Genomic DNA, 23,797 nt, shown 5'->3' with positions numbered 1-23,797 from the left:
ACAGCGAGGCAGGGCAGGAGCTCTCAGAAGAAATTTCTCTCACATGGCAACCAGAAATGCTTAATTCTGATCTGTTAAGAAATTGGCTTTGACATAAACCATCAACTGATGCAGAGGAAATGTGATTACATGGGAATATGCCAAATTTTAATAAGATTTGCCTCTGAGTGTGCAGGCCAAATTTTTTCTTATACTTTAGGATTTAATTTAAAATGCAAGGAGGAAAGATGAAGATGTGGGTCTATCAGGTAGAATGCTAACAGTAGATGGGAGGAATGAGCCCTGGTGGTTTAGGGCATGTTCTGGTGAATATGGTTAATATTAATGCCATGTAGACCAAGGGCTACATGACAAGTGTTAAAACCAATGAGATAGAGCTTATTTCCTACATGAAACTGCACACGGGCCATGGAAGAAACTTTGGTACAAAGTATGAGGGCAGCATTGATGATTTGGGTACTTAGCCTTGTAACCTTTTCAGACTATACTATTGGAAGTGTCTGTATAGGTTTGAGGATACTTCTAGAAAATGTTGGAAAAGTATATGGAGTTGTGAATGTGGACAGTATTAGAGCTGGTATTTATTCAGTCCTACAGTGCATGACAATGAAATTGGAGGATTATTTTAAAAAAGGGTGGGTGGAATTTGGTGTAACTACTAGAAAAGAAGATGAGGTCAGATGAACTTCACTTTACCCAGATTTGTTGATCCCAATCAAAAGTCGGATATTTTGGACACAACTACAGGAACCAAAGATGGAATTTCTTTGGTTGGATGTTGAAATAATATCCCATCCTATCTAACCAAGAAGACACAATAAAATGGGAACTATCAGATTCCTCCTGATGGGACATAAACATCAGATGCAAGCTGTTTTTTCTTAAATGAAAAACTACCTGATGGCAAGCAAAATTAGATGACTTATTGCTGGAACACAAACTTCGAATTCCAGTTAACTGGGTCCTGCAGCCAAGTTCTGAGCATCTGCACTTTCCAGTTTGTTAAGGATTATTGCGATGTCCAAAGCACTTCTGAGGTGGAGAGGGAAATGCTCTCAAATTATTCTCCGGGACCTGCAGATCCAAGAATAAACACTCTGAAGTAGGTTGGAGACCGGCAGTTGCTTGCAGCCTCTGATGGACAGCCATCACTGGAAAAGAGTGGCATTCTAGTACACCCACTTTCCTCAGCTGCCATGGCTGCTCAATCATCTGTTGTTCCTGCTGCTCAGGGTGCTGTGTTTTGTTTTGTTTGTCAGTGTTTACTAACAGTGTAATCTCTGTTGCTGGAAATCTAGAATAGCTACTTTCAGAGTAGTCTTGCTGAATCATTGTCACTGTGTATTACTTTTTTCTGCTACAGCTTCACACACACACACACACACACCAAAAACAAAACAAAAAAACAAACAAAAATACCAACTTTACATTCTGTGGTGATATGAAAGAAAATGGCCCCCAAAGAGAGTGGCACTGTTTGGAGAAGTGGCTTAGCTGAAGTAGGTGTAGCCTTGTTAGAGGAAGTGTGTCACTGCAGAGGCAGGCTTTGAAGACTCATATATAGTCAAGCCACACCCACAGACTACTTCCCATTGCCTGCAAGATGTGAGACTGTCAGCTACTTGTCCAGCACCATGTCTGCCTGCCCTCTACTGTCCCACCATAATGATAATGGACTGAACCTCTAAACTCTAAGTAAGCCACCACAATTGAATGTTTTTCATTATAAGCATTGCCATGGTCATGGTGTCTCTTCACAGCAATGGAAACCCTAACTAAGACATATTTTGAACATTCATTTCTGTCATTTTTTTTTGCTAGAAAGGTTTGTGGAGATGGAGGGCTTAGCTCAGGTGGTAGAGTATCTTCCTAGCACACAGGAAGCCCGGGTATAGTCCCCAGCACCATATAACCCAGACACTGTAGCTCTTACCTCTAATCCTAGCACTCCATGGGGAGATGGAAGCAAGGGATAGGAAGGTTAAGGTCATCCTCAGCTACAATAGCAAGTTCAAGGACATAGAGAGATACAGGAGACAACGTCTAAGGAAGACAAACAAGAAGGAAAGGGAGGAAAAGAGAAAGGAGAGAAGAATATTGAAAGACAGGATTCTGTAAACTTTGTAATACTGTGGATTCTTTTTAAATTGTGAGCAATGTATTTATGCTAATATCTATCAGTGCTAACAATGTGCTAAGTCCATCAATTTTGTCATTACTAGTTACTGTTCTTGTGCTAATTACAGAGAAATAGTTCAGACTTTTAATTTGGAGATTAATGTGTAATAATGTTGAATTATCTTAGCACCTTTTTTTTTGGTTTTTGAGACAGGGTTTCTCTGTACTGCTTTGGAGGTTGTCCTGGAACTCACTCTATAGACCAGGCTGGCCTCGACTCACAGAGATCCTCCTGCCTCTACCTCCCGAGTGCTGGGATAAAGGCATGTGCCACCAATGCCTGGCTAGTTTTACCACTTATTATTACTAGTTTCTTTTGAATAAATATATTTTTTACTTTTTATTAATTTATTTTTTATGTTCCAATCCCAGTTCCCCCTACCTCCTTTCCTCCCATCCCCTCCGCCCCCCCTTCCTCCCATCTGCTCTATGGAGAGGGTAAGGCCTCCCCTAGGAAGTTTACTAAGTCTGTCCCATCATCTCGTTGAGACACGACGAAGGCACCTACCTCTCCACCCCCACGCCCCTTTGTCTAGGCTGGGAAAGGTATCTCTCCATATAGAATGGGCTCACTAAGTCAGTTTGTGCATCAGTGTTAGATCTTGGACCCACTGCCAGTGGCTTCATATATTGTCCCAGTCACACCACTGTCACCTGTATTAAGGGAGTCTAATTTGGTCTTATGCATATTCCCCATTTGTCAGACCTGAGATAGTGATCTCTCACTAGCTCGGGCCAGCTGATTCTGTGGATAAGTATATTTTTTATTTGAAGCCCTGGGAATCAAACTTGGGACCTTGTGCTTGTCAGTAACACTCTGTCACTGAACTAAATCCCTAGCCCAAGTCATCTCTGTAAGGTAATTTATTTGCCCATTTATGTGAATATCACAATTAATTGTCCTAAGCATAATGGACATATCAATGTTGTTTTTATTTTGCAGGCTTTCCAAATCAAACGTTTTTGGTATTATTATGACTTACTTTCTGTGGACAGTTGCTTTCTATCTGCATGATCAAAGCTGTGACTGACTCCATTATAATTTCCCAACTTCCCCAAACATACTAACATGATTCTTCTTCCATCGATAGAAAATGAGTGTTTTCTGACATTTGGGAGGGGCAGTGTAAGACAGGGTTTCTTTGTGTAGTTTTGGAACCTGTCCCAGAACTCACTCTGTAGACCAGGCTGGCCTGCAACTCACAGAGATCTGCCTGTGAGTGCTGGGATGAAAGGTGTGACCACCACCGCCTGGCCGACAGTTTTATTCTATATTGTTCTGTGAAGATGTAAACTCCCTGCATGAGGAACAGCAGTTTCTCCTTTAAGAGAGAGAATACGCAGCCTGTAGGAGTGAGGTTTAGGCATCATTGGGGACAGGAGAAGGGATCTGGAATTCAGTTGAAGGCTGATACCTTCAAACAGAATTACACAACAATTAACATTTCACCGTGGCTCTAAACCCTGCTGTTTTTATCAACCATCTGTCTGAGGATTTACTTTTTAAGTGTAGTCATTTCCTGTTGTCTCGTGAAGCACTTATATTGTCTCAAATCGCAGCTCTGAAACACATATCTGCACACACACACACACACACACACACCCCAGTGTGTGTCATAAAAATGCCCTCCAGCTGGGACTCAGAGAGACTCAATGTCTTTAATCCACCCATGATCAGTGCTTCCTGCCACTGGCTGCACTTGGATTTCTCTGGAATCTGAAAAAAATAACCTTTTTAAATCTGGTGCCTGTTTCTGGTGGGGGGTTAGGGTTGTACCAGACTAGAACCAGAGCCTCCAGCAAGTGAGGCAACTCTGTGACCAACCTATATACCCCGTTTCCGCTGCCTGGCTTCCACCCTCAGCTTCAGGGTTCATCTTAGGGTACCCTTGGAGTTGTTGGGTTTTTTTTTCATACTCCCCAGGTGATTCTAATATGCAGTCAAGACTGAAACCAACTGTGTCACTTCAAAGCTGCCAAGAGGAACTGAATATTAAAAGAAGGTGTTTTATTAAAAAAAAACCTAGAGCAATTTCCCATTCTTCCATAAATGCCTACAGCCTGGTATTAGATTTTTCATGAGAAAAACAAAAACATTTTGGATATAACATAAGTTTCTAGAATTCTTTGCTGTCTTCTTCCTTCATTACCTAAAGACAAAGAGATACTTACCAAACACTATAAAAATAGTTTTAATGAGTGGGTTTTTTTTCAGGTGTTTATTTTAGATTTTTGAAAATGCAAAGAAACAACCGCAGAATATTGATAATTAATAAGAAACAGGACTATGGATACAATTCAGAGGAGGAATGCTCACTCAGCATGATCAATGCCCTGGCCCACTAAAAACAAAACAACACCAAGGAAGGAAGGAAAGGAGGGAGGAGAGAGGGAAGAAGGAAAGAAAGAGAGAAAAAGCAGAAAAGCATTGTGGCAAACAAACGTTTGTATTCTATACTTCTTTTCTATGCTGAGAATAAGCAGCACTAGGTAGGAAAATTGTCCAAAGCAAGAAGACATTTGGAGAACCTTACTTGACTGACACTTTGACACTATGGCTAGGTTTCATTCAGATGGTGTGGACTCCCATGCCTACCCTAACTAACTTCTGCTCCCATGACTAACATCTACCAAAATTTCACACGCCAACATGTGACTGAGAACAGAGATTCAGCCTCCATTGAAGATTACCCATCCACAGCAGCTCAACAGTCATAGAGAGTTCTAGTCTCTTAGGAACCATAGAGTTACAATAAGTTATTGACTTTACTAGAAGAAACGTGATGCCCCAAGATACAATTGAAGCAAAATAATGTATCTCCCCATTTTTGAAGCTTTGGAATAAATACGAGAATAATGCCTAATTCAACCCCTACCTCCACACACACCAGAGGTATGTCTGATATTTATTTTTCCTAGCCAAACCTACCAAAAAAAGCAGAAATAAGGGCTGGAGAGGTGGCTAAGCAGATAAAAGTACTTGCAGCCAAGCCTTATCACCTGAGTTTGATCCCCAAAACCTTCATAGCAGAAGGAAAGAAGAGACTCCGCACAGGTTGTCCTCTGGCCGTCACATACGTGCCGTGCACATGTATGTGTCACACACACACACACACACACACACACACACACAAATTGAGAAATATGGTCTATAAAACAGAAATGAGTGTTTAATTTGTGCCTGAATAAGTGAGTTATAAAATCCCAGTCAGACACAACTGAATATAATATAGTGTCTGACTCTCATTTTCAGCCTAGTCGTCCTCCCAGTGAGGTGGTTGAGCCACATGTCTTCTTAACATGCAGGCTGGGGTTGAGGAACTACGGCAGTAACCTGGGAGACAACTGTCACGTAATCACTTTGCAGGGTCCCAGTTCCATCTGCAGTCAGCCATAAGCACAGGTCCCATTATCTTCACTTCATGATTGCCATGACAATCCACATGTACTGTCCTGGGAGGGCGAAGTCTGTTCTTTTCAAGGATGCAGTCCCTGAGGGGCTACCCATGCTCCAGTAGATGGCCCTATTATGCCCATATACAGCCTAGCATCGCTGAGTAGCCTCCGTGGGGGAAAAAAACAACATGAAGTTGGAGGGAATAGTGGATCATGGAAAAACTGGAACAGAGGGAATAGTGGGTCAGCCTTGATCAAAATACATGGCATGCCTGCAAAAAGAAAAAAAACCTCAAAGAATAAAAGATAGCATGTTTTTTATTAGCAAAGCAAACAAACAAAACAAAACAAAAAAGACCCTGAATCTTATGCTGCCAAACATAAAGTTATGGCTGGCTGTGTTACATTTTCAATATGGGTTTTGCAGAGTGTACCCTCCCTATTTCCTCTCCAGTGTTCCCCAGCTTTCTGAAGCGTAGGATGAGAAGTATCTCTCACTAGAGTTCAATGAAAGAAAGCAGTCGCCTCAGTTTTGTAGAAGATTACAAGACATTCTCATGAGTTCTATACTGGAAATCCTGAACAGTGTTATTGCCTGTGAGTAGCTAATGTCTGAGCATCTCACAGGCTAGTGATCTTGGTGCTGTTGGTCAGCTGGTCTATCTGTATTCCCTGTCTACTTATCTTCCTCTTCCCCTCACACACACTTCCTGGAAGCTCCAACTTATGTACATGTCCGGGGCTCCTTTAGGACATGAACTGGCTCAGCGCTGCTCACTCACTACACTGCTCTAAAGTGGATCTCCGCTCGATGTAGTAGATTCATATAGTCATAAAAAAGAAAAAATCATAGAGAAGAAGGGAAGCCAGGGGTTAAGAGGAGAGGCAAAAGAGACAAATCAAAAGGGATCAAAGGGAGTGTGGGGTCCCAGATGGACAGGTTTAAGCTCTGGTTCTGCTAGTTAGTCTTCATGCGTTCTTGGACAAATTTCATAGCCTTCTGTGTCTTACGCCCACACTGTGAAAAGCTGGGGGTAATAATAGACACACCTCACAGGGGTTTGTGGCAGTTAATTAAAGTTCTTGGCACATAATTAGATTTCTCTAAAAATCCTACCACTATTATGATCATCACCATTGTTGTCCCAGAATAAAGAACTGGAAATCATGGAGAAAAATGTCGCCTAGGTGGCCATAACAGATCACCCCATATTGGATGGCTTAAAGCAAGGGAAATACATTGTTTTACAGTTCAGGAATTCCAGGGTCCAAAATTCAAGTATTCCTAGATCATCTCATTCAGGAGGCTCTGGGGAAGAACCCACCCCTGCCACTCACTGAGCTTCCATAATGAAGTATATCACATTGTCAGCTTTCAGCTTCTCTGCATCCCTCTTCCTTTTTCTTTCTGTGTCCCACAAAGACAATTTTACTGCAGTTCCTATCCATCCTAATTCAATATGATTTCATTTCAAACCAGGTTTTAATTATGCCTGAAAAACCCTTATTACCAGTAGACTGGGATCAACTAGGAGGAGTAATGCCTCTGACCTTGGATGTAAAGTTCATAGGCTCGAATGACTGTGTTGCATAGGTGAATAATTAGGCAAAACAGGCAAGCTACTTTCCAGGTCATCAGTGTGAGCTCATCAATACTCTCTTGTTTAAACTGTGACAAAGGTCTTTGGAGGAAAGTAGAAGACACCCAACAGGGCAGGCTACATTTGTCTGCTCCTATGTCATCTCTCCTGACATTGCTATTTTATTGTATTGTATTTTACCTTGTTCTCTGACACCAGATGATCAATAAAGACTGTTTGGATTTTGGAGCCTTAAGAAACCAGAGTGTAATAACCAGGTTCTCCAATTTCATAGCTTCGCTTACCACTTCATGGCCTCAGACAAAGTACTTATCTCCTCCAAGCTTCATTTTCCACAAAATGCCACCAACATGTAGAGTGACTCTCATTATAAAAAAACTAACACATAAAGAGATTTCACCAAAGAGCTGACATACATTTCAGAGAATGATTGCCGTTTGCCTCAGTCTATGCTGCTATAACAAAAGACCTGACACCCTAGTTATATTAAGAATAGAAGTTTGTTCCTCTCCATTCTGGAAGCTAAGGCACCCAAAATCAAGGCATCAGCAGGTACAGTGTCTGGAAGGACTGGAGCTCTATTTCCAAGACGATGCTTTATTGCTAGATTCTCCTGAGCAGACCAACTCCATACTCACTTGCTGACATAACTCAGTACTCTCCCAATGACTTAACTCAGTACTCACATGGTGACAAAAGGCCCTCTAGTCCTCTCACACATTTTCCAAGCCTATTCATAAGCACAGTGGCCTCCATCACCTACCAAATGCCCTTTCTCCTACTATCACACTAACAACCAAGTCTCAACTCATAAATTTGGAGGATAAATTCTGGCAGCCCAAGTGTCATTATCATGCTATCGTTATCCTTACAACAGGCATCACTGTCTTACTCCCTTTGAGAGAAAGATGGTCAGAGAGACCCTGAAGAAAATCTAGGAAAACTCATCAGTGTAAATCCCACCTTCTCTGCCTCTACTCACTTCCACTCCAGCACAGAGTACATAGACCAAACACTCAGCCAGTATTCATGGAATTAATTGCCATGGTGACTGCATTCCCAGTGCAAGCACCGTCTCAATGAATAAACTCCTAATAGCCTATCAGATTTGGGTCAAACCAGGACAGTCTGTGCCAAATCTCTCCCGTTCATGGCAATGAGTAGGCTGCCAAGCAAAGACAGCAGAGCAACCTGAGGCCTGTAATGTATGTCAACATTCAACAAGGCTTGAATCAAGTGCTGCCTTCATTACCCATCTCTCATGAGTGCATTTTCATGTCTCTATTTACTTTTATGTTAGTAAGTTAAAACATACTCATTGTAGAAACTGTAGAAAATAGAGTAGGCAAAAAGAATAAAATTATTCCTGACCTCCTATAATTTTTCTTTAACAATATGACATTTTCTCAGTCATGAGTCTACAACATCAATTTTAGCAGCTTTGTAACAATCCATGTATAAAGTTTCCAATATATATTTAGCCCTTACGTGAATTTACTTGGTTTTCAATATTTTGTTTCTGGAACTAAAAATACAAAGATGTGAATTTATTACTTACTAATTTTATAAAGTATCAATAAAGTGGTATTTATTGTAGCCCTGGTCCTTTTACAAAAGTTGCAATTCACCAAAAGAGTTAATCTGATTGGTTTACATGGAAATGATTTTCATATACAAACTGGTCTTCACTTAGCTTTGACTTTAGTATCTTAAGCAAGTGCTCTCTTCACCCTACTATTGTAACTTGTTCAGTAACAGGACTAATCGGGCCAGTGTCATGGGATTTGAGCTCTGTATAGGCAGACTGGTGAATTAACAGTCCAAAGTGGTTTTCTCAACTCCAAACAGCTGTGATTTAAATGATGGCTTTTAGTTTCCAAGAAACAGGGCAGAAAGCATGGCTGGAGCAACACAAATTCGTCACCACCATCCTCCAGGTGGAAAACAGCTTAGGAAAATATCTGAGTCAAATCACAAAAAAAAGAAAAAGAAAAAAGTTGAGGTCGTAGAAGAAGGACAAGGCTAAGAATGGGAGACACGAGTGTCTGAGAGATGGCTCAGGGGTTAAGAGCCCTGGCTGCTCTTCCAGAAGACCCGGGTTCCATCACTCACATGGCAGCTCACAACTGTCTGTAACTCCGGTTCCAGAGGATCTGACACCCTCACACAGACACACATGCACGCAAAACACCAATGTACATAAAATAAGAATAAAACTGGGGGACACAATTGACTGGCCTTATACCTCAACAGCTGCTTATATGCCCAGTCTGTATGCGCCCCCACTCTCCTATATGAGACAAAAACCCGGGACATCCAAAACAGAAATTGGTGGTGTTAAGCAGTGTTTTCTCTTGCAGCTGACACAGCCCTTGGCACTGACGATGTATATGACGAGAAAGGATGCCAGTGTGACGTGTCTGTGGAGGACCTCACCCCACCACTTAAAACTGTCATTCGAGCTATCAGGTGGGTAAAAACTGTGAACAAAATGAGTCCGGCACGTCTCTGATGACTTGAATTAGCGTGTGGCTGTTACTTTTTGTCAGCAGGTAAGTCTCCTGGAATAACTATCTCTGCCTGTGGGTCCAACCACATGCTTTTTAATACATGAAGTGTTTTTTTTTAATAAGGAACTGTACTGCTTTCAGCATGAAATATGTTAGAGAAGGTGGGTGGTGTTTGAAAAGGTAGACCACACCAGGAGATTGAGAAGGAACTAGTGTACCGTGTTGTATTTGTTGCTTTGGGAACATTTGGTTTATTGGTACAGCTAGATTTTTTTAATTATTTTATGGATTTATTCAATAACATGCTTCATATTTTGTAACAAAGGAAAACCCCTCTAGGCTATTTGAAATAAGCTGGGGCTCTGAACTTGGGGAGCCCTGGGGTACTCTGCAGTAATGCGTTCCCTTCTGAAAAATAATTGTTCATAGGAAATCTAAATATGCTTCTTCTACACTGGCAAAGAGCTAAGAGAGGACCCATGTTAACTCCAGCTCATGTTTACAAACCCTCATGTACAAATGAAAAATTCATAATGTAGTTAAAGAAGTTGCTGTTTAGTCTGCCTTCCCCCACTTAATCTCTGTGGGGAATCTATATCTCTTTGTATGTATTGGGCAAATGGATTGGTTTTGTGCTTGACATTTCCTACATCTTACCAAGAAGACAGGAAATCCTTAAAATATCCAAGCTAACTTAGTGTGTTCAGATACTTGCTCTAAGTTAAATATCAGTGTAATTGATCATATGCTGCTAGTTTGAGTTGGTAACTTAGCATGATGTAAGATGTGACTCTGTGGTTTTATTGGGAAACATTGGGCAAGCAGAAATTAGTTACCGGTAAATGTTTGTGGAGGCAAAGAAAGCCATGACATTATGAAAATGCCTGTGCTCCAGAAGATGTTTGAATGATCGGTATCCACAAGTTAAGCAGAAGGATAGTGAAGGTTAATTATCCTACAGAAAGGGAGCTTCCTTTTTGGCCTATACCCTACATCTTATTTTAACTATGCGTAGTGCTACCGGACTTCCTCACTGGATACCAGTTTGAGCAACCAGTTATATAGCTACCATACATCCATGGACAACCTAGAAGTCCTAGATGACATTTAAGTGAGGTGTGATAGATCATGTCTATAATCTAAGGCTTAGAAGGCTGAGACAGAGAGAGTGTGAGTCTGAAGTCAGCCTGGACTATATAGGGAAACCCCCCTTTACAAAAAAAAAGAAAGGAAAGGAAAAAAAGTAAAAGAAACTTACATGTGTATTTAAGTCCAGAAAGCTCAGACTATGTAGGGAAGTAATGTCAAAAGCCTTTAATTTAAGGGATATGAAAGTGCTAGAGAGATGACTTAGACGTTAAAAGCACTGGCTGCTCTTCTACAAGACCCAAGTTTTATTCCCAGTACCCAGATAGTGACTCACTGTAATTCCAGCTCCTGTGGGCCCAATGCCCTCTTCTAACCTCCTCAGGCGCCAGGTGCTTATGTAGAGGACAGACATACTTGCAGGCACCCATTCACATAAAATGAAATTTTTAAATTTTAAAAAGGAATGTACTATCCAATATCGAAACTACTTGTTACAAAAGGCTATTTAAATTTGAATTAATTACAATGGAAAATGATCTAAAATTGTATTGCTCAGTTGCACAATACACATTTCAAATGCTAACTTGTCAAAGGCACCCATAGCTAGTGACAACCATATTGGACAAAAAAAAAATTCAGCAGCGTTCTATCATCACAGGAAGTTGTATTGGACAATCGCGTTCTGTAAGTCACCTTCAGATTCTTATGTATTGACTATTTCCATCATAGCCTCTAACATAAAGGTCAGAGAGGTTGGTCCACAAATTCGTCTGACTGGCAACAAGTACCTTAAATCTTATCTAGGAGAAGCAGATCAGGCTCCATAAAAGTCAAACTCAACACAGTTTTGTGTCATTTCTGCAGAGCTTCTGAAACTTCCGCTTTTGCTTCACAGCCTATAATAAAAGGATCGTGGACTGCAAGAAAGAAAATGAGTTAGGTTTATTCTGCTGTCTTAAGCACTTTAGCAACAGTTTAAGATTTACTTTGCCCTTCCTGAAATCGGCTGACGTTTGTAAAGTCTTTTGTCTAATTCCCTTGTTTTTCAAAACTCTTTCTCGATCTTTTGGTTTGTTTCTGCTTTTCTTTTTCTTTTCTTTTTTTCTGTTCACTGTTTGGTATGATATTTTGTATTTTTGTTAGGGTTTTGTTTGGTTTTTAAGACAGGGGCTCATGCAGCCCAGGCTGGTCACAAATACACACACACACACACGCGCGCGCGCACACACACACACACACACACACACACACACATACACACACACACACACACACACACATAGCTAAGACCAGTTTTGAACATCTGATCCTCCTGCTTCCATGTCCCTAAGGCTGACACTTCAAGTGTCTACCGCCACACCCAGCTTGGTTCTAATTTGTATGTGGGAGTCGTGCACATGTGAGTGTCTGGGGTAGAGGGAGTCTGCACATCACTGTATATGGACAGAAGGCAGAGGAAAATGTCATATGTCCTGCTCTATCGCTGCCTTGAGACAGGGTTTCCCACTGAACCTGGAGCTGTTTTAGTTAGACTATCTGGTCAACAAATCCCAGCAAATCTCCTGCCTTCATCTTCCCCCTATCTCCTGCTGTGGGGTTACAGGCCTGAGTACAAAACATCTGGCTTCTACAAGTAGGTGCTGGAATCTGAACCCATGTCCTCATACTTGGGCAGCAAGCATTCTTACCTACTTAGCCCTGAGTCCTTATTTTTAGCTGAGCTTCTTGATTGAGGTGACTGGATTTTTTGTGGATTTTGAGGCTTTCAGTGATAATACTTGGTACATGGAGGGATATTTTTCTCCCCTCTATTCTGATTCTGCCCGGAGCTGTTTAAATCACTCCTAAATTCCATTTCAAATAATTAGATACTACTTTAAAAAAGAAAATTAAGAGTCACTAGACTAAAGAGTTTACTAACAGTCTGAATTTGCTCATCCATGAAGCATGTAAGGTACAGGTACATGATTCATAAGGTGAAGAAATACTTAACAGTTAAGTACATACACTACTGCTACAGGAAATCCACTTCAATCCCTAGAACATCAGGTGGCTCACAATGACCTAAAATTCCAGATCCAGAGGATCGGGCTCTCTCCTCTGGAGACCATGGGCACTTTCTCTCTCTCTCTCTCTCTCTCTCTCTCTCTCTCTCTCTCTCTCTCTCTCTCTCTCTCTCTCTCTCTCTCTCTCTCTCTCTCTCACACACACACACACACATGCATGCATATCATTTAAAATAAAATTTAAACTATTTTTGTAAGACACACAATTCAAAGACCACCCAATACAACTTGCTCTGCAAAGAAATTTGCAGGTGTGTGTCCCTAAATTTTATACAAAGGTGCTCTTTCCCTGAGGTACTAATTGCATAAATGAGTTCAACATAGGCTGGCTAAGAAGTTTGTCAAAGTATGCCCATCTCTTAGAACTCACCTGATATAGGGTTTTCTGTGTGTTACTGACTCCAAGTATGAGCCAACCATTATCCATCTCTAAACAAACAACTTTGCTTTGACATTTTCCTTTTTGTTAGAATATTTAATGTGGATACATGAATATGTCTTTTGTATTTCAGAAAGACAAGTTCAAATTAAAACAAAGGATAAAAAATATGCATTCTACCACAAGGGTGACAATATGAAAAATATTACTACATTCACAAACAGCAAGGTACCAATTCTTTATATTCAGTTATTAGTTTTTATTAAATGTCTCCCAACATCTCAGGAAATAAGATGACTATAACTCATACAGAATTAATTCTATTATTTTTTCTCTTTTTTTTTCATTTTATAACCCCAGGTCTCCCTCCCTCTCCTTCTCTTGCTCCCCTCTCCCCAATCCACTCCTCAGTGAGGGTGACCTCCCTTGGGAAGTAAACAAAGTCTGGCATACCAAGTTGAGGCAGGACCAAGCCCCTCCCTCCAATTACTTTATAATAAAGGAGGTTACCTATTTTTGGTGGATTTTATTTGTTTGTCGAGTTTGTTGCTGCTGCTATATTGAAATGCTGGAAATCCAACCTGGCTTCTTACACACACTAGGTGAATGCCCTACCACTGAGTCATATCTCCAGCCCTTCAATGTCATTTTTCATACTCAGTCAAATTATTAGATTATTAGACTATTCTTAGATAATTGCTAAAATATGTCCTTTACTCAAAAGATGACTTGGTTTTGTGTATTTCCTCCAAGGTTACCACAGACCTTTCTCTAAATATTTCATGTAAAGGTAATTAACAGCAAGTTGATTGATAAGCTATACAGCATTCTGCTCACTTGCCTTTGACTATTTCATGGTAAGACACCTGTTTTCCAATCACTGTATGAAAAACATCACCCATATTCTATGTATAACAATCAAGTTATAAGATTAGCCTATATTCCCAACAGCAAATGGATGTATCAGGAAACTGGAAAGCACACACCACAGAGCATTACTCAGTCATAAATGAAGAATGAAATGTCATTTGCAGGAAAACAAAAATAGATGGAACTGGATTATAGGTCAAGTGAAATAAGCCAGACCCTTAGAAAGACTGATATGGCATGCTTCCTCTCATATGCACAATCTACATTTTCAAAAAATATCAAGTTTGTAGAAGTACTATTTAAAGAAGACGAAGATCCACCAATAGGAGGAAGGGTCCAAGGGATACTGATAGATAGAAAGTGAATGTTATTAGAATGAACTGTGTACATGTATCAAAATATTATAATGAAACCATTTATTTTTGTATGGTTGATTTTTAAATGACAAGGAAGAATGAAAGGAAAGAAATTGCCATTACCTTGACATGATCTTCCATAATGCAGAGCACTGACTATTTAGGAAATTGAGAAGCTGAGTAACAGTTATGTGTTATGCTTGTACTGGTTTTGTGATCACTATAGAAGTTTGATTCTGGGCTTGATGAGATGGCTCAGTGTTTAAGAGCCCTTGCTGCTCTTATGGAGAACCAAAGTTTGATTTTCAACACCCAACCTGAGTGGCTCACAACTGACTATAATGCCAGCTCCAGGAGATCTAGCACCCTCTTATGGCCTCCATGGGCAGCTGCACTGATGTGCACATGCCCACACAGAGACTCATATACACATTTTTTTAAAAACTGTGAACATTTGGCAAATTCTCATATAAATGAATGCATGATGCATGATTTTTATTTGTTTTAACAAGTGTTTGAAAGTCTTATCAATGCAACTAGATTCTTTTAAAAGACTCAGAGTGATAACCTTTTTAAAATGCAAGAGAAGATGTATAGCTTGTTTTCTTGCACTGAGTTAGGTTATTTCTCAGATATGCACACCAGGGTAATGTGAGAATATTGTTTAAAGAATTGGGCATTTGGGGAAAGGGCTTTGCTCACTGGACAATGTGGTGTTTATATGCTTCTCACTAGTGTGCTTTCATAGAATTGCTATGTCTAGGATGAGCACAACTCCTAATGAGGTCCTCAGTGACCATTGTTCTTATATAAGCTGCTATTATATATGCAGAAAATGTGTGTCTGTTCATATGATTATCTCAGTGGCAGAGTGCCAACCTCACATGCGTGAATCCCTGGAATTGATGTCCAAGACCACAAAGCAAAAATCTGAATGAGAATACTGCTCAGCCTATTTTTCTACTGAAGATAATTAAAAACAATCCAATTCAAATGCTCATTATTTTGAAAGACTGCAAGAGAAGCTATAAATTAATATTATGTTCCTAACTTCTCTTAATATTTATATGCAATCATCGCCATGCCTGTTATGTTGCACTGTAGGCAACCTTTTATATCCCAAGTCAAGCCAACTGTTTAAAAAAAATCAAACGAAATAATAAAGTCAATAGTGAAAACTCAAAGAATTCTCTTTCTGTGTATTTGTTTGCAGCACTGAGGCTGCAGTCCAAGGCCATGCATAATCAGACAAGCAAGCATTCTACCATCGTGCTCCATCCCTAGCCCCTCAGAGAATTCTTTAGCTGACTATGCTGGCACTATGGATCATCTACCCCACATCATTATCCTACTGGGCTGGCTGCTCAGGAAACTTGATCCAAGAAACAGGATATCCTATACCCAGCCAAGAGCCTCTAATAGGGATGGTGATAGTATCGTTCTAGCTGTGGAGAAAACTAAATGAAATAATATTTGCAGCCACTGAGAGCTGTGTGCTGGCTTTTGGTAAGCACTGGGCAAATGCTAATGATCAGCCCTTGAGTTGACTGGGCTCCTTAGTGCCTTGCAGCTTGCCTTCTCCGCTGCCCCTCTTTCAAGGTGAAGAAAATGCTGAGCTTTTCCTCCCTACTTGATCCCATGACAAGACACATGAGAGGAACGTTCCTTTCCCTTTGCTAAGAGATGCTTTTGGTTCCCACAATATTTACAGCCTTGTTCACCTGCATCCCTCCCCAAAGGTGTGCTAACTATGACCCCTCTGAAGTTATCAATCTATTATTTAGACTGATAAATAACCCAGAATTAAAGGTTAATGGGGGAGGCAGCGTTGGAGAGATGGCTCAGTGGTTAAGAACACTAGTTGGTCTTCCAGAGTCTTGAATTCAATTCCCAACAACCACATGATGGCTCACAACCATCTGAAATGAGATCTGGTGCCCTCTTCTGGTCTTCAGGGATACATGCAGACAGAACACATTATTTAGTATACATACTAAATAATATATTTTTAAACAAAAAAAAAAGGATACTTTTTTCACTCAATCATAAGTCAAAGTCCTAATTCCTCCCTTCCTGTTCAGGATGTGACTGTCCCACGCTACACTCCACACACTCAGGTACTTCTAAAGAAATAAGAAGTTAGGTGGCACACACCGTTAATCCCAGCACAAGAGGCTAAAAAAAGGAGGAAGATAGCAAATTCAGTGCCAACTTGGGCTACATGGTGGAAGAAAAGAAGAGGAGGCAGGGGAGGAGTAGAAAGAGGAAAGGAAGAAGAGAAAGAAGAAAGAAAGGCAAGGGTTAGCAGTCATCTTTCCCTCCTCCCTTACAGAGGTCTAACTACATACAGACTCTTTGAACTTCCCCCCCAGAAGTTAGTGTAGGCACCCTAAAAATGTAAGCTGAGTTTCTCCTGTGCACCAGGCACAGGAATAAACATGAACAGTCAACTGTGACACCCAGCAGGATAGGATAGTTGGAGCATGCATAAGTCAGCAGGTCACCAGATGCGGCATTCAGGGAGAGGTGGAACAAAGAAACCTAGTGGATCCATAGGAACCAGTAAGGTTATTTAAGGTGAGCTGGATTAAACATGGGTGAATTAGAGTTACAGAAAAATGCAGAAATGATAGCGGCATTAGAAAGAGTGTGTGTTAGTAGAGGGTGACAAACCAGGAAAGTACAGGGAAAACTGAAGATGGAGCATGAGCTGTTTTAAAAGAGTAGGAATGTGAGAAGTGTTTAAATACAGAAATAAGTTTATGTGATGGGTGCTTTATTCTAATGTTTAAAAAGATGCTATGATTGCCAAGTAAAGAGAGGATTGAGAAGTAAAGACTACTGTTTTATACTGTATCTATAATACTGTGTGTGTATATAGATATACTATATATGACATATACTGAATACAATATATGTGTACATATATAATATGCAATCTATGAGGATGGTTCAATGGATAAGTGTTTCATGTACAAGCATGAGGTTCAAAGTTAGATATCTGGAACGAATATTAAAAGCCAGCAGGCAGGAGTGACAGCCCACCTGTAAGCCTCATGCTCAAGGGGCAAAGACAGGGGGGCCCGCCCCCCCAGGACACATCACTGAACCTTAAGTTCAGCCAGAGAACTTTCTTCAGTAAATAAAGCGGTGAAATCAAGGAAGACACCCAACTTCAACCTCTGGCATCCTTACAACTGCATCACACATACATGCACACAGATGTTAGTATTTGTCAGGTATAGTACCCAGACCTGAAATCCTAGCGCTCAAGAGATAGAGGCAAGAGAATCAAGAGTTCACAGTCAATCAGGGCTACATGGTAAGACTGGGTCTTAAAACAAAACAAGTAAATTACGGACTGTAGGGAAGGATGAGAAGAAAGAGCAGGGGGAATCAAGAATAGTGTATCTGCCTTAAGAGAAACAACTGTTGAGTCTAAAGGTTGCCAATGGGGCTCCGCAGCAGAGTAGGAAAAAAAAATGGAATGGAAGCAAACTTGGTAACCAGCAGCACAATGACTACTGTCTTACTGATGGCTCATTTCAGGAACTAAAAAGTAAAATAAAATAAAATGATGTACACAGATTCCAATGCTTAAACGTATGCAAAGACAGTGGACGCATGACTGGCAGACAGATGGAAACCAGGAAGGTGTAGGAGAAGACAACCTGGAGGAACCAGGTTGAGTAGGAGATAGAACTTAAAATGTGCAAAGTGCTGCTGAGAGTTCAGAAAGATCAAATAATAAGGTCCTTTGAAAGTGTTCATCAGCAGCTGGGCGTTGGTGGCGCACGCCTTTAATCCCAGCACTCGGGAGGCAGAGGCAGGCGGATCTCTGTGAGTTCGAGGCCAGCCTGTGAGGTCCAGGACAGCCTCCAAAGCCACAGAGAAAGCCTATCTCGAAAAACAAAAAAAAGTGTTCATCAACATTAATGCGACTCTGGGGGACGAGGGGGAGGGAGGGACAGGGTAGAGGGAAGGGCTTGAAGTCAAATGGCAAACAGAATTCTTTTAAAATCTTGATATTGTACTCTTTCACTATTAATATGAACATGATTATCAAGAATGTCTTTGTGACTAGCAAAGACTCAACTCTTCCAAAAAAAAAAAAAAACCTCACATCTGATGAGCAACTGAAGAGCCAGGGATGGCATGTCAAACCTTCTGAAGTAGATATGCAAATCAGACCTCACTGTCACCCTGGTTGGATGACAGAGTTTTCCTGTGTTCTCTGTGCTGTACCTGAGCTGAGAGGCATACACAGGGCCCTTCTCTTGGCCCCTTCCTGAGAGGCAACCTCAACTCTGGATCCTTGTTGAGTCTCACTTTACATAAAAACACTTCAAAGAGAAGAGGTGACATTTGCCATTTTAGATTGTTGTCGTTGTTGATGCTGCTGCTGCTGCTGTTGAATCTGCAAGGTATTTAGTTCTTAATCTTGCTGATGGCTCCTATGCTGTTTTAACGGATGGTGGAGGCTTGTTTTCAAGTCACTATTAAGACATTCTTGACAGCCATGCTACAGTAAAGGGTGCTGTCTGCAGATGCTGCAAGGATCATTTAGCACATGTTTTTAAAATCAGCTAATATATTCCCTAGGACATTCTTTGTTTGGTTATGTTTTGAAGACAATCACTTGTGGCCACATTTTCTTTGAGGCTAAATTAAACTACTGTTCCTCTTAATGACGCATTGTAATGACACGGGTTTTTTTTAATCTTTTATTTGGTTATAATTTAAATTGAGTCTCCTTTTTGCTGCTGGGACAAAATGATTTAAGACCAATAGAGTGTGTGGGTACTTATTTACTTATTCCTTTCACACTTTAGATTTTATGCTTAATTTTGTACTCCTAGACAAACAAAGTCCCCAAATTTAGTTAACATACCAAGGTTAAGCAGACCCTGGGAAGGAATTAATGATTTATAGATTTGCTTGGATCTACAAGTCTCTGCATGAGTTTTACTGCCTTACACTCTTAAAAAGAAAATTCACCAAACTACAGAACAGGCTCCTAGATCTTTCGGCTTGAGAGTCATAATAATTTAGGCATGGCACGGTGGCACACTCCTTTAATCCCAGCACTCAGGAGGCAGAGGTGGGCAGACCTTTGTAAATTCAAGTTCAGTTTGGTCTACATAGTGAGGTTCAGGATATCAAGAGATATGCAGAGATGTACCTGTGTATGCCTCTGCTAAGAGCTGATGTGTGGGACTAGAGAGATGGCTCTGTGGTTAAGAGCATCTGTTGCTCTTTCAGAGGATACAGGGTCAGTTCCCAGCAGCTACATAGTGTCTCACAACTACCCATAACTCCATCTGGAGCCCTCGTCTAGTCTCCACAGGCACCAAACATACACAAGATACATACATACATTCAGACAAACTGTTCACATACATAAAATAAATCTTAAAAGTTAAAAGCTAAACTGAATGTCTCTTGGGAACCTATTCCTCATGCTGGATTGCCTTGTGCAATGCCAGGGAAGGTGCTTAATATGCCATGCTTTGCTGATGCTCATGGGAGGCCTTCCCCTTTCTGAGTGACTATGGAGGAGGGGTAGAATATGGGGGAGGGGTGGAGGGCAGGTGGATGGGGGATTGGAGGAAAGAGGGAGGAGAGGCTACAGTTGGGATCTAAAATTAATTAATTGTTTTTTTAAAGCAAGAGAAAGACTGAGTCAGGGCGTCTAAGATCTCCCGGGCTTCCCTAGTAGCTAATATCCCAGTCTGAGATGAAAGGACAGAGGAGTCTTAGCTGTATGTTTCTCTAACTCATTTTGCAGAATCTTCGGAAAACAAATGAATACCGTGCCCACAAATACAAGTTTATATATTAAAACAGGAAAACAATATCACTAAATATCATGGTGAATAACACATATACTTAGAAGCACAAATTATCTAGTCATGCAGACCTGGTTATCTACTAGATTTGCTCATGAATAACACCATCTTGAGTTAATGTCTAAAAACCGAGAAAGGGGTAGTTTGTGATGTAGTGGGGGTATTTGATGATCCAAAGTCTCTGTCATTCAAGAATGAGCACTGGGACCCTTAATTGGTTTTGTTTTGTTTATTACTTTTATTCGGCTTTTAAAGACATGGTTTCTATGTGTAACCCTTGCTCACCTGGAACTCACTTTGTAGACCACCCTTGAACTCAGAGACCCACCTGCCTCAGCCTCCCAAGTGCTGGGATTAAAGGCGTGCGCCACCAACGCCCCGATGAGACCCTTGATTCTAAATGTGTTAGATGCTGTGCTTCTTATGGAGACTCACAAATCAGAAAATGGAGTTTCTCAGACTTGGAAGAAGAGCTGTGAAATACAGAGACGCAGAGCAGATTAAACCCAAGAAGCCAAGACGGTGTAGAGAGATGGGCCAGAGATGGGCATGCAGAGCCTGTGAAGGGCTGTCACCTCCAGAAATCATGTCCTACCACCTCCCCGAGTCTAGCTGAACACCACTTCTGCACTCTCAGATTGGCCTAAGCTCTCAGCTGCCTTCTGCCCATTCGTCAGCTGCCTCACTAGACTGAAAGCACTCTGGCTTAAGGGGATTGCCTCTTTCTTATCCTGGCTGTCTTCAATGATGGACTGTAAGTTGAAATTAACCCTTTCCTCTCTGAGCAGGTGTTTATCACGACAGCAGGCAGACAAGAAACGAGAGCTCATTAAGTCTCTGTGACTGGGGGTGTAGCTCAGTGATAAAGCACTTTCATGGCATTCATAAGGCTCTGAGTTCAGTCTCTCTCACTACAAAGGAGTGTGTGTGAGAAAGAGAGAGAGAGAGAGTATTGCATGTGTGTGTGTGCGTGAGTTTGTGAGGTATGTATGTGAATTTGTGAGTGTGTAAGAGTGTATGAGTTTGTGTGTGTGTGAGTGAGTATGTGTAAGTGAGTTTGTGGGGTATGTATATGAATGTGTGTATGAGTGTTTGTGTGTGTGTGTGTGTGTGTGTGTGTGTGTGTGTATTGGTGCCTAGTCTGGTGTGGTAGCTACAGCTTATACTTCCAGATACTCAGAACACTTGAGTCCAAGAATTCAAATCCAGCACCAGCAATATGGTGAAACTCTGTCTCAAAATAAGACAAAAAGAAAATCAAAATTCTCTGGGTCATATCCTAGACCAATTAAATCAGAATTAGAGTCAGGGCCCACGCTCCCTGGCTGACTCCAATGAGCAGCCAAGCTTGGAAAGTAGAGCTGTCTTCCCAGTCAATCAAACGCCTCTTCGGTTCGCAGTCGGCCGGGCCCTCTCCGCCCTGCCCATGGTTTGGCTGCTGGCCAGGTCCATCCATCTGCTTGGTGGCAGCAGTAGTCACTGGTGCTTCTGTTTCCCATTATTCTTCTTCCTGCATATTCATGTCTTCACCCTGATTTAGAGGACTAGAACAAGACTCTTTAAGATTTTATAACTCATGGCAGCACAACAAACGCACCTACGTTTCCTTCACTCCTCAGAAGCGCACATGTGTTTGTGTGTATTTATAGGCATATTCTACCCAGAGTTTAACTTTGCTGTAGTTCCTTCGTTCTCAGAAAATGTGCGAGCAGCCTTCTCCAGTTTCTGAAAGAGGCGCCAAGTTGGGTCTGTAGTGAGTCTTTTCCACCCTCTAGTGGTGTTGCAAGAGCATGACGTCTTGTTCAACAAGGTTACTTCACTCCTAGGCTCTTCCTAAGAGACTGACATGAGTTCTTAGCTTCTGTGATGTTTGTCCATTGATGCAACCCACTTGTGTGAAGAAAGGAATCTTCTGAGTGCTATTTATCCTCCAGATGTCAGCCAGAAATTGGCATAAGAACAGGTCATTCACTCGGGAGGCAGAGGCAGGCAGATCTCTGTGAGTTGAGGCCAGCCTAGTCTACAGAGCGAGTTCCAGGACAGCCTCCAAAACAATACAGAGAAACCCTGTCTCAAAACAACAACAACAACAACAACAAAAAGAACAGGTCATTCACTTAGCAAAGGTTCTTTGAGTACATTACGTGCCAGGTACATGTGAGTGAAAAAATCCCTAGTATAAAGTACCAAAATATTAAGACAGTAACTATCACAATTAAGGGCTTAACACTGGAGTCCAACTTGCTCATTTCCTATTCCATGCTTGATAGTTTTTAATATCAGCCAAGTTTCTTGGCCTCTCTCTTTACCACAGATCCTTATCTGCAAAATAATCATATACCTTTCTCAGGGTATATTAGGAAAGGCAATCCAATACTCCCATCATCCTGATTATCAAATCTATTTTAAAGGTCCTAATTTTACTCTGGGAAAATGTTCTCAAACACTCCTTTTTTCCCCAGGCAATGAACAAGCTAGAGACAAGTTCTTTTGTAAACATGGAAGAGGCCCCCACGGTCTTTGGCCTCTTTAACAAGCCAGGGTTAGACTTCAGCTTATTCCTGGTTTCTTGGCCTTTCCTCATGGTTCCTATCTAAACCAGGGGCCAGAGAAGACAGCCAGAGGTCAAAACTCTTATCCACAGTTTGTTTGGTGCCAATTACGTGTTCTGGAGTCATATCTGCATTTGTTTGTTTATTTTCTCCAGAGGTCTGTCTTTCTTGCAGAAACCATAAGATCTGCAGGGCACACCAAACGTCTAGATAGATGGTTTAGTTTCTCTGCATTTGTGCCCACATATGTCGGGAAAGTCAAGACACAGACCTTCCAGGCTAGCCCGAGACGCAACACCAGCTTTCACCCTTCCAATCTTCCAACCTAGAACTTCTCAAACCCCACATCCCTCTTCTTTCCCCTATCCTTATAGCTAAACATCTTAGTATCCAGAATACATTGGTTCTGGAGAAGGGGAAAATCAGTAATCAGAAGACCTTTCAAATTCATAATGGAACAGCTTGAGACATCTCCCTCAAGCCAAGTGTGGGAGGCAGAGGCAGGGGGATCTTTGAGCTTGAGTCCAGCCTACAGAGTTTCAGGATAGTGAGGGTTACACAGACAAGCCCTGTTTCAAATGCTATAAAAAAAGGATATCATCTCAATTTTCAAAACTCTCATTTCTTCCTAAGGTCTAGAATTATTAAGCCATGAGCTTCATTTCACCCCTAGGTAACCAGAAAATTACCTATTCTTTCCTTCTCAAAGGCTAACAGAATATCTTTCAAAATTAGCCACACTCTCTGGTAGAGAATGCATTTCAAAGCAAAACAGACTACAATGAGAGTAATGTATATATCCTGAAGTGGTATGTAAGTAAGCAGAGAACCCCTTTATTTTATGAAAAGAAGAATATTGCAATTAGTGGGGTTAGGGAAAGAAGAGAACTTCTGAGAGAATAAAGACAAAGAAGCGAAGGGGCAGAGTGAATTCCAAGCATGGATCCCTTC

At 41.1% G+C, this 23,797-nt stretch overlaps 1 protein-coding gene across 4 annotated transcripts in view; it reads left to right on the top strand.

Moving 5' to 3' along the window:
* Kcnq5 (potassium voltage-gated channel subfamily Q member 5) overlaps window positions 1–23,797 on the top strand; it is a 500,328-nt gene that overhangs the window by 463,847 nt on the left and 12,684 nt on the right. For all 4 annotated transcript variants that reach the window (XM_040729298.1, XM_021228536.2, XM_005072274.4 and 1 more), the window contains one exon: window positions 9,536–9,644. In XM_040729298.1, the coding sequence (XP_040585232.1) occupies window positions 9,536–9,644 (109 nt within the window). The remainder of the gene's footprint in view (window positions 1–9,535; window positions 9,645–23,797) is intronic.

This window comes from Mesocricetus auratus, unplaced genomic scaffold (genome assembly GCF_017639785.1).
Source record: "Mesocricetus auratus isolate SY011 unplaced genomic scaffold, BCM_Maur_2.0 Super-Scaffold_100021, whole genome shotgun sequence".
Classification (NCBI taxonomy): Eukaryota; Metazoa; Chordata; class Mammalia; order Rodentia; family Cricetidae; genus Mesocricetus; species Mesocricetus auratus.
The sequence above is the reverse complement of the archived record's forward strand: the minus strand, read 5'-3'. Positions and strand labels throughout refer to the sequence as shown.